Raw genomic sequence first — 11311 nt, 5'->3', positions numbered from 1 at the left:
TTGATATGCAAAGGTAAAACTCACCGAATGTGTTCTCCGTGATGAACTGCAGATAGGTGTCCAGCAGGGATTGTCCAGGCGCGTTGCTGTTCGGCAGCTGAACGCCCAAGTCCTTGGGTTGACCAAGAGCAGCTGCAGTGGCCGCCACGGCAGCCGCCTCATTTCGCATCCTGGCGTGCCCAAAGTTGCTCAACAGGCTCTCGTGGTAACGGCTCAGGTCGCTGCTGCTTCCGCCCATTCCGTACAAGCCGTTGCCCGTGGTCAGGTCCTCGGGATCATCGTCAGAGTCCTCGGCATCGTCCATGGGTCCACCGCTAGCGTTGCTTAAATCCAACTTGGCCTGGCTGCTACCTCCTCCGCCGCCTCCGCCGCTGCTGCCACTTCCGCCGGTGGGCGAGGCTCTGGCCCTCAGCTCAGCGGGAGAGATCTTGACACCTGCCTTGGCCAGGAGGCGCGAGGCGAGCTCCGGATCGAAAGCACTGGGCATGGGCAGGACGGGCAGGTCCTTGGTGGAGATGCCGCGATGTTGGCGCGACATGTGCGAGTGCAAGGAGTTGCGGGACTTGGCCACCGTGCCGCAGAGCACACATCGATAGCCGGGGCACACGGTGTGCTTGTCCTCCAGATGGGTGCGCAGTGTGTGGGCGGAGCGGTAGATCTTTCCGCACTTGGGGCAGGGACGCGGATCTGTGGCTCGGACGCGCATTTCCAGGGAGCGTCGGGAAACTGTAAGACACATTAAGGTACAAATTAGTCTTGGGCTCATCGAAGTTCCGCTAACAGAGAGACCAATGAAAAGCCAGCTAGTCTTCGTTTGCTCTTTATTGTTCACCAAAATAGATTTGCCGCCGCCTTCAAATACATTCCTTCAGGCAACGCGCAGATACAAGATACTCGTACTAGATACATTTGTTTTCGCCCCTCAGACAATTTCGCAAACTAAAATGGCATACAAACGGTTGTACAATCGCTGTACATATGCTTGTTTTCACTTTGGGCTTTATAAACTACAATTGTAAAATTGTCCGTTTCGAAATAGAATTTATATTTAGTCAGCATCGGGATGCAATCTCGATGGACCTCATTTAGCCAGTTTTGTCTGGAGTTTTTAGTGTGTTTTTGATTAACATTATAGGAACCTTTTTACGTATGTCTGCTCTTGGAGTGTTATGCCGCCAATTGATTCGAATTACAGCTTAGTGAACCTAGGGGTAATCAACAAAAAAATATCTCCTTGAATTTTGAACTTTCTCTAATACAAATCGTTTTCAGTTTTTCATTGTTTTTATTTTTCACTTTCGTTCGTATCTCTCTTTTTAATGCTCAACTTTGGTTTACTTGTTTTTCAGTTTTCATTTTTTGGTTTTACTTTTTTTTGGCTAAAAATATATTACGCAGGCACATTCTATTTTGTTTCAGTATCAATATTCATAATAACTACTTTATATATTTCTATATATCATGTTTCTTTGTTTGCTCATTTTTAGCTCTTTATCTACATAGTTATCTCACCCTCTATGGCTTAATCATACGTATTTTGCTTATGTAACTCTATGAATTAATGTTATTATTCTTGTGGTGTGTAGTTCTTCGGTTTCGTTAGCTTTTACTTTAATACTGCACATGCTTAACTGGAGCGTTTCTGGAACCCAAACCTACAGATCTCCATTAGCTAGTGTAAAGGAATTCAGAGTTTGAGATTTACTTTTGCCTTAGGTAAACGCATTAGAGCTGCACTTGTAGTATATGTACTTTATCGCATATAGGAACGTAATAATTGTTGTAAGTTTCCTAGCCCAAAGCGTTCATCCATCGCCGCCAATCATGGAGCTCCTCTGCAATCATTGGTATATATCTTACCGTTTGTTGAAAGCATGAATTTTCAATTGTTAATACTTGTATATGGATATACTACATAAATAATAAACAATGAACCGAATTGTATTGAATCCTTTGGTAACAATTCCGTTAAGGACACCCAGATCATTTTTTTGGTAACCCGACTGAAACCTTTTATGGACCAAAATGAATACTTCAAAAAACTAATTGACCACTTGGAGGAGCTTCAGTGACTGGTGGGCAGGATGTGCAGCAGTAGTTGGCCCTTGGGCAAGGATCTCTCGTGCGCTTACAGTTACTGTTAGTTATAGTGGGACTCCGAGTGGGTCTTGGACTACTTTTGGCTATCTACGATAGATGCGAGTGTCTCGAGACTGGGTGATTTCTCGTGAATTGCGAGTTAGATTCGATTTATTGTCGCCATTGTGACTGACTGAGAAGCAGCAACCTAGAAAGCTTTTAGCGTGACTACGCGGAGTAACATTAGCCCACGGCCTCGCAGTTTCATTTGAAGTCCGGACCGCCGGCGAAGGGGCCGCCCGACGACCGCATGGCCTTCATCTTGGCCCACTGCAGCGTGTGCTTGATGCGCATGTGATTCCGCACCGAATTGGGATGCGCGAACCGGCGTCCACACTCGATCACCGGACAGACGGGACTGTCGCGCGGATAGTGTCGGTCCAGGTGCTGCCGGAATACCCGCTGCTCCAGTGGGGTCTCACACAGCGGACATGGCAGCATGTAGTTGCTGTTTCCGGCTGCCGCTCCGCTGCCACTTCCCACGGCCACGGGTGCAGCACTTCCTGGTCCCGGTCCGGGTCCGGTTGCCACCACCTGACCGGGTCCACTGGCATTGTTACCCGGACTGGCCGATGCAGCTGTCGCATTCGCAGCCGCCGCGGCAATGGTGTTTTGAAAGAGTTCCGGAAAATCTCGTGACCTGCTCAGAGCTATTGTCCTGGCCATAAACAGATTTGCCGTCAGTTGCTGCTGGTGCGACTGCTGCAGCTCGTCCAGATACTGCTGCTGCTGCTGTTGCTGCTGCTGATGCTGCTGTTGGTGTTGCTGCTGGTGCTGCTGCTGGTGTTGCTCCTGCTTCATGAGCAGCGTTTGGTAGAGCGTGGACTCGCTATCCTGGCGCGTTCTCTTCATGGTCAAGGAAATGGCCGAGGAGGCCGACGAGGAGCGATCATCCTCGTCCTCGTTGCTATTGTGCTGCTGTTGCTGCTGCTGCGCATGCTGCTGCTGGTTGCCGCTGCTGCAGTCCATGTCCTGATCCTCTTCGCTGTCATTCCAGGAGCGAGCCGACGGCGTGGGCGAGGAATTGGCCGATCGGTTCTTTTTCGTATTGTTGTTATTGTTGTTGATGCGCTGCTGGTGATGATGGTGGTGGCGATGATGATGCGGCTGGTGGTGATGGTGAGGCTGGTGGTGGCTGCGCCGCTGGTCAAACAGTTGACGCTGCTGCTGCTCCTGCTGCTGCATCAGCTTGGCCAGCTTACAGGCCACAGGACGACGGTCGGCGGCATGGGCCTCGTGCGGTCGCTGCTGCTGCACTGCATCCTCTTCCGTTTCCGGCTCCAACACCTCCTGCTTGATGCCGCTCTTGGCATTCAGGAATGTGCCTGCGATCCAATTGTGGGGAGAGTAGGAAGTCAATGAGAGATCGAAAATCAGAGGCTACATAAAGGTGTGCTATTGGTTTCATTAGCCAGCTTCAATTTGGATTTTCAATTGTGGAACGTGTGTGTGTTTTTGGGGTCAATTTTGAGTTCCATCATAAGCAGCAGCAACAACAACAACAGCAGAACTGAATTAACCGCGACTCTGTTTCGAAATTTATAATCACTTTTGGGTTTACCAATTAGAGCCAATTTCTTGACGATTTTTATATTTTTATTTTTTTTTTTGGGAACACATTCAGTTCTAGAGTTTGGAATATTGCTTCAACTACCGCCTGAATCGGAAGTACACACACACACACACGGTTTAAGCCAATATTTTGTAAGACAATCTTTCTTTGTTTAGCCAATCGCATCAGTTCAAATATATCGTGTAATATTTAAGTATATTTAAGTGTATATATGATTATACATTCATTTTTGTTTTTTTTTTTTGCAGGCAGGCAGGCAATGAGTATTTAAATTATTTTACAAAAAAGTGCAAACAAACTAAACAACTAAAAACTGATATATATTATTTACACAATAGTTCTATGGCTACAGTGAAACTCACAAATGCTGGGATTTATTTCATTTAGATATTATCCCCTCGCCTATTGGGTGCTAACTTCATGACTTTTTCGTTTTAATCAAAACATATTTGATTGCAATTTAAATGATGTGTTCGGTGGTTTCCGTTCTAAGACTGCATAACGCACAGATTCGAGTGGGCATAGCCCTGGGGAAAAGGGTGGATCACGGAGTTTGGGGGTTGGAGAAGCGTATCGCGTGCCATGGAACCATTGCCGGATTGGACGGTCGTACAACTCTATATGCGAACTGCGATTGTGCATATACACACGTATGCAGACCATATCCAAGTGGCGTGCTGGAACACACCTGGCCCCGTCCCCGATTCGGATATATCCTTTTGCATTCCGCCCGCTCCCATTTGCAGCGCCATTTCCATTTCCACCTCCACTTTCAGTTCGGTTTCGTTTCAATATTCGATAATAATAAATATTGAAAAATAAAACGCAATTTAATGTCTACAAAATTGCCAAGGCCCATGCCAGAAGGGCCATCGAATCGAAATATTGAGTCATTTTTGGGATGGCCAGAGGCTTTGCAGAATTGGGCGTGCAGGTCATGACGCAAGGCGGCGACTCCTCCCCACCCTCCCCTCGCATCAAACAAAAAAAAACCTGAAATCAAATTAAACAATTTAGCTCTGCCTTTGTGCGTGACAACTCAAGGGAGAAGGCAAACAATTCGGCTGCATAAATATATCAAGTGAAAAATACAATAAAATCCAATCGAATAAAATGGAAAATGCAATATGCAAGGATCCCCATACCCACAATCCCCCAACCCGCTTGCATATCTATATAGCTGGCCCTGTCTCTCGAATGAGCTGGCATATGCTTAGATGCACATGAAACATGCATGGCCGCATCACAGTTTTCTTCGGCGAACAGAACATCCCGAGCTCCTCGTCGATTGGCCGGCGCTCAAGTGCAGCCAGGACAGCCCAAACCATGCCATCCCATCCCGACCTGGCCGAGCAGGACAGGATGGGCCATCCTGCCGATCGCCTTTGACCAGCCAAGCACATTTCGAATTTGTCACATTTGAGGAAACCGAAAGGATGTCACCCAGCCAGCCAGCCAGCCAGGCAGCGTGTGTGAGGCATTCTGCTCCTGCCTGCAAGTGACAGCCACAAGAACAAGTCCTGAAAGAGGACATTGTGTGGCCCGGATCAAATCAGGCGTAAGATTTCCTCCCGCCCTTTTTCCCTCGGCAAGTGCACTTTTTGTGAAAGATGCGTTTGGACGACACGGGCACAGGTGTGTGAGGAATGAACTCCCAGGGTGAAGCCTTTGGAGCCGTGTGCGTTGGCCTGGGCTATTCCTGCCCGTCTTATTTTTGGCCACCTCGGTGGCTGTGCATAATTAATGAAATATAAAATGCAAAACCTAATTTTTCCTAATAATTATGCATTATAAATATCTATTTTTGTGGATGGAGAACCCCTTGGCTATAAAATGTTACGATTCATACCATCAAACTATTGCCTGCGTTTCATTTCTTAAGTATTAGAATGATCCATTCGAGATTCGTAATTGTTAATTTCCGTTCACAAAGAAACCTCGGCGATTAAAGATATTCCAGGGCGTGTGCACCTATTCCAAATCCAGGGCTTGGTGAGCAACTGCCACCTGGCCATCAATTATGGCCGCATGCGAGCGCGTTTTCTGTGCCAATTCGCGTTAAGGAAACCCATCGGGTTATGCAAGACATCGGACCACCGGACGATGGTCGATGGTCGATGGAACCTCCGCACCCACATCAATTACCAGCGGAGCATTCAATCGCAGTCCGACTACGGGACTTCCTGAGATTCCGATCCCCGTGCGAGGAGACGGACTCGCATGTCGCGGTCCTGTTAGCGGCAATAGAAATTAGCTTTATTAAAGATAAAGCGGCGACGCGACCCGGGTAACATTTCCTTTCGCGCCAAGGGGCCATTATAACGAAGTCACCACCGCCGCTCCATATAGTTATTATTCCCTTTACGCCGCGTTTCAGGACTCGTTTTGCATTTCGAGAATGGACTGCAGAAGGAGGTGCCGGCAAATAATGAATTTTTCTATATAAATCACTCGCGTCAATGGGCCAGGCCCATTGATACCATTATAGCCACCATCGTTCCGCCCGGGGGCCAATGTGTAAACATTTCCGAGCGGCGCTTTGTCTCTGTCCGGGGGTTAGGGATCAGGGGTCGGGGGTCAAAAGGGTTGCCAAGGGTGCGTCGTAGGTGTGTTTAACGGTCATTTCTCGATGTCTTGCGATCGTTATCACCTCGCTTATTATTATTATTGTTATTGCTGTTATGCATATTTCGCCCCCCGAAGCCTCCTGTAATTTGGTTCGGCCTTTTGTTCTTATTGGAATTTATTACTTAATAAGTTTTTTCGGTCGGTAAGGGCGATGGTAAATGGTTTTCGGGCTGGTCAGTCTGACCCACCCATTCAGATTTTTACGACCGCACGCTCAGCAATATTTCCATTGCTTTTGAATTTTTGAAAGTAACCAGAATTGGTCTTAATCCGAAATCTTGGCCGATAATAAAACTATAAAATTGCCGGTCGGACCTTGCGTTTTTATTAATTTTTATGGTCCGTTTTATTTGGCGAATTTTGTGTCGTAAAACGGGTGAGTATCTGCGTCTCAAGTATCTGATGGATACAAATTGGCGACGTCCTGCAGTTTTACGATCTCCGACCCCAAAATAATAGTTGTGATTGAATTATGGATAAAGTGGATTACTCGGCCGGCAATTTCATATGCGACCAAGTGTCGTAAAATCGCTGACCGAATTCATTAGATACGCACTCCCGTTCTGTCCTCAGTTAATTAGCTTTCAGGGCTATCTACTTTCCCAGGGATGAGGAACACTGCGAACTGGTCAGGATATGTATCGGGAAACCCAATTTAGATTGCCAACGCTGCCCAGATGTCAGACGACACATGCCGGGACAATCCATCTCTGCATTTGTTTATCTTATAAATAAAACGCAGCCACAAAAGAAAAACAGGGGAAAAAAACTGAAAAAAAATGGCAAAGTTTTGTCCGCTGAGGGAGGCGGGAAAAGTGGGCGGGGCATTGGCACGTACGGCCAGCCAAAAGCCAAACGAAATGTTGTTTAAACTTTGCAAACAAGTTTGCTTGTTCGCTTTGCTTTCTTCCACTTTTCTTTCAAGATACACTTTCAAAGGGTGTTTATGTTCGGAGAATCAGTTTGCAGTCCAAATCGAAGGGGTTCTTAAAAATGAATACTACACTATAGAAAGTTTAAAATCCATTTTTGGCCTTAAGGCTATTGAGCCTTTCTAAGCTACTTCATAGATAAAAACTTATGAATCCTACTTTAAACTAGCCTTTAAACTATCTTACAGTAGGCAGAGTAACCCTAGGTTGTTAGGGTATTTGGGGTATTCGGTACCCTTTCGTTACCTTTTTTTTATCTTTGTTGTCCCTGCACATACATATACGTATGACTGTTAGTGTGGGCGAGGACTTCGTTTCGCATTCCCTCATAGATAGCATTTGAAATTGAAAGCGAAATTGCCGTTGAGCATGTGTGACGACAGTGGAGGAGTTCCGGCAAGACGGGAGGGGAGGCAACATCGAGTGATATATGAACTGGCAGGATGGCCACCTACCCTCCCACAGGCAATCTGCCTCCAATTTTTCCTGAATTTCCCAAACACCGACATCAGAGCATTGACATTCGCCATCGACAACGCAGTTTTCGGGATGGAATAAAAAAACAAATTGTAAGTGACGCCTCGAATGCATATTCAAGGCGGACACATGCCAAGATCAAGTCGAGAAGTTTTTTGCTGGGGATACAGGACTCAAGGATTCCAGGGACAGCTGCTCCTTGGCCTGTGACGAATGTTGATGGGACCCGGCCGATAATGCCGTTTGTTTGTCTGCCCTCTTTTTTTAACTTTTGAAATGAGAAAAGTTTCAGTGGGCCAACGTGTTTTTAATATGATTGCGGCGAGTGTGTGTAACTTGCGCTTGCCAACCAGCTAAGAAAAATGCCGTGCAGAAAGTGTTGCCTACTTAGGCGGGCCAGAATCGAAATTAGCCGGGCTTAAGCGGCGGAGCCAAGCTGGTGGTGCCCATAAATTAGTCACTCGGTCCAGATGTGGGTGGTCCAGTTGGGACACACAAACACACACACTCAAGTATTACCCTCTTCCAATACACACACACACACACAATCCCACACACGGAGATAAAGCGAACAGGCAAGTTAAAAAGGATAAATCGCTTGTGTTCATCGCTCTTCGCACATAATAAATGTATCTTTTACTTGCGCCGCATGAGGAGCGTAAGTAACTCCCCGTGAACCACCAAGAAACACCACTGCCCAGCCACCCAGCCACCCACTTACCCCACTCACACACACACACATACATGTGCAAGACAGCACAGCAGTCGTGTATGAGTTGTATATAAAGTTAACAGCATTTGGCTATCTTTTTGCAATTGATGTATTACACATAAAAGTTTTCAGCTCGACCCGCACACACACACACACACAGAGACGTACATACATACATTGAGACACTCAAGCATCCATGTACTATATATTATCTATGCCCCCACATGTCCCCACTTTGCCACGCGTTCGTGTGTGTGTCCGTGTGTAAGAAGTCCAAGACATCCACGAGACCACGTCCGCAAACAAAACGCACGCATACAATTACAAAACTGTTACACGTACGTGTGTCCCCTATGCCAGTGTGCAAGTGTGTGTGTGAGTGGGTCGAACGGTCGAGCTTAGGTGGGTGGGGTGGGTCGGTGAGCGGATGGGGGGTGGGGGGTACGGTTCGGGTAAGACAGCAAAGGAATATTGTTAACCGACTACAAAATAAATACGAAAACTTTTAATGCCCCCGGCTGCCGAGGCAAACGTTGAAAAATGCTTTGCCTTCACACACAGACACGTGCATGCCACACACACTCACACAGCCACACACACACACAGACAGCCAAAGGACAGCTGGGACGGACATGAACGTCTTCGGACTCATTGCCACTTGCAAAGCCCAACTACACATACAGACGGACAGGCAGACAGACAGAATCAACTACACGAGCAGTTGAAGGGGGTTGGTGAAGCGGGAACAGGGGGGGGGGGGATAGGTCTTGAGGGGGACAGACCTTTATCTTGCTCTCTCTTTCCCTTTCCCTTTCTTCTCCTCCTCCTGCTTCCTCTTCTTTCGCTGTGGGTGTGCGTGTAAGGACATATGCATGCGAACCCTTCGGCCTCACTCTTCGGCCCCATAACTCATCTATCAATTTTCACGTACTTGGACCGCAGCTGCCCCTTCCCCACATCCGCCACGGCCACGCCCCCCGCCCCCAGTCAGTGCTTGGGTTCTCGAGGATTGCGATTGTGTGGCGTTGTGCGCCTGGACCGAAGAAGGCGTCTTATTGCCAAAATGTTGCCCTTTGCCATCTTTCTTGTGAGCGAGAGACTCAAGCACAGTGGTGAGAAATGAGATTGATTACTACTGGAAGATCGCAAATGGGCAAAATAGAAAACTAAAAAAAACTAAAACAAAATCAGAATATAAGGTATAGAAATGTGAAAGTTTATCATGTAGTTGTGGGAAAAGTTGTATTGTAAATCAACTGTCTACAATCAAAACGAATTTTAAAGAATCCATTTAGATTCGTTACAACTTCCATTTGCTTTGTTCTACAATGTTGATCATATTCAATAAAATTGTAACGATGTTTTAGTTTGAAAAAGGAGTAGATTTTAAAATTCTCTCTAAACCATCTCGTTCATATGATTAATGCACTCCTATACCACCGCTTTATGAGCAGTCTTGCAAAAAATTAGACTAATGATCCTTCATCTCTATATAAAACAAGTATGCCAATGTGGTTCCACTGTTCTTTTGGTTGGTTTAAAACCGAACCCGACTCCTTGGGTCCTGTGTACTTAAAGTTTTCTTCTCGACAGCCGCACACTCACTTAGCCGTCCAACTAGCTACACATACACATGCAGGCACACAGGAACAACACAAGAACGGACCCAACAATGAAAGCCGACAGCCCCAAATGTCATTCTATCTTGGCGGTCATTAGAACGGAGTTCACAAGGTGAAGGGGGGAGGGGGTTGGTGGGGCCGAGGGGGCTGGGTGAGGGCGGTGAGTGCTGGAATTGTTCGAATCGGGTACGAAAGGGGTGGTGAGCGATGTTCGTTCTTGGCAAGCAATTCGCTCCTCACTTCGTCTTTGGCCAAGATTATCTCCTTTACTTTTGGTGGCAAGAACTTTTTGCCCGAGCCCCACCTCCCCACGTCCCCATTCCCCAACTTGTCCATATCCTTACTACTTCGTCTTCCTCTGCTTCATTGTCTGTTCTATTCGATTCGGTTTTTTGGCTCGGTTCTGCATGAAGTATTTCACTCTTTTTCCATACACTCTCCATCTCACACTAGCACACACGCTCGTATTAACTTGGCCCATTGTTTTTCGCTGTCCTTGTTGCCTCATGCAACTAAACACACACGGACACAGCACACACGCATACTGCGATATAAGGGTTGTCTGTGTGAGTGTGCTATTGATGCGGCTAGTTTGATGTATTACCCCAAAAAACGAAATGTCTGTATCGCTTATGCGGGGTTCTAGAGCCATGGAATGGAATAGAAATGGGCATTTTGGCATTTCGATTTAGTGGCACACACACACACACACACACGCACACACTTGCATGTTTGTAGAGAGACAAACGACGATTACGCCATCGCACGCTCTCACTCTAGCATAGAGTACACCCATAGCTCTATCCCTTTTTCCAAGGGGCACTCTGTCTCTCTCATGCGGGCCTTTTTATGGGCATTTTGTATAATACATCATCGACAAACATGTTTGCAAAGTGTGTACGAATATTATATGGGAATCTAACTTGTTGTTGCTTTTTGCGCACGCTTTCGCTCTCGTGTTTTCCTTCTTTCTGTGTGAGTGCGGCTGTGTTAGTGTGGTGGGTGGAGGGGTGGGGGGTTCAGTGGGTGGTCCTGGGAGGACTCGGAACAATTGCAAGGACATGTGCGATGGATGCTGACGTTGACGCCAATGGTGTCGGTAATGGAATGGCAATGGGCAATGGGCGAAAATGCTTAGGCCGTTCAGGGGCGTCGCTTTCAGGGGTTTCGGTTTTTTTGAAAGGGAGTGAGGAGGGGGTGGGGCTCGAAGCCCGACTCCGGCCAGCTG

General features: G+C 47.0%; 1 protein-coding gene across 8 annotated transcripts in view; it reads right to left on the bottom strand.

Annotated features, from left to right (window-relative positions):
- LOC6731964 (protein abrupt) overlaps nucleotides 1-11311 on the bottom strand; it is a 46522-nt gene that overhangs the window by 2109 nt on the left and 33102 nt on the right. For 7 of the 8 annotated variants that reach the window (XM_016179989.3, XM_039298470.1, XM_039298475.1 and 4 more), the window contains one exon: nucleotides 25-726. In XM_016179989.3, coding sequence (XP_016024643.1) covers nucleotides 25-726 — 702 coding nt within the window. Of the gene's footprint in view, nucleotides 1-24; nucleotides 727-807; nucleotides 3465-11311 lie in introns of those variants that run through there. The other variant, XM_039298474.2, reaches the window with a different exon arrangement.

The sequence above is a fragment of the Drosophila simulans genome, chromosome 2L, assembly GCF_016746395.2.
Source record: "Drosophila simulans strain w501 chromosome 2L, Prin_Dsim_3.1, whole genome shotgun sequence".
Lineage (NCBI taxonomy): Eukaryota > Metazoa > Arthropoda > Insecta > Diptera > Drosophilidae > Drosophila > Drosophila simulans.
Note: the sequence above shows the minus strand (reverse complement) of the source record. Positions and strands in the feature narration are given on the sequence as shown.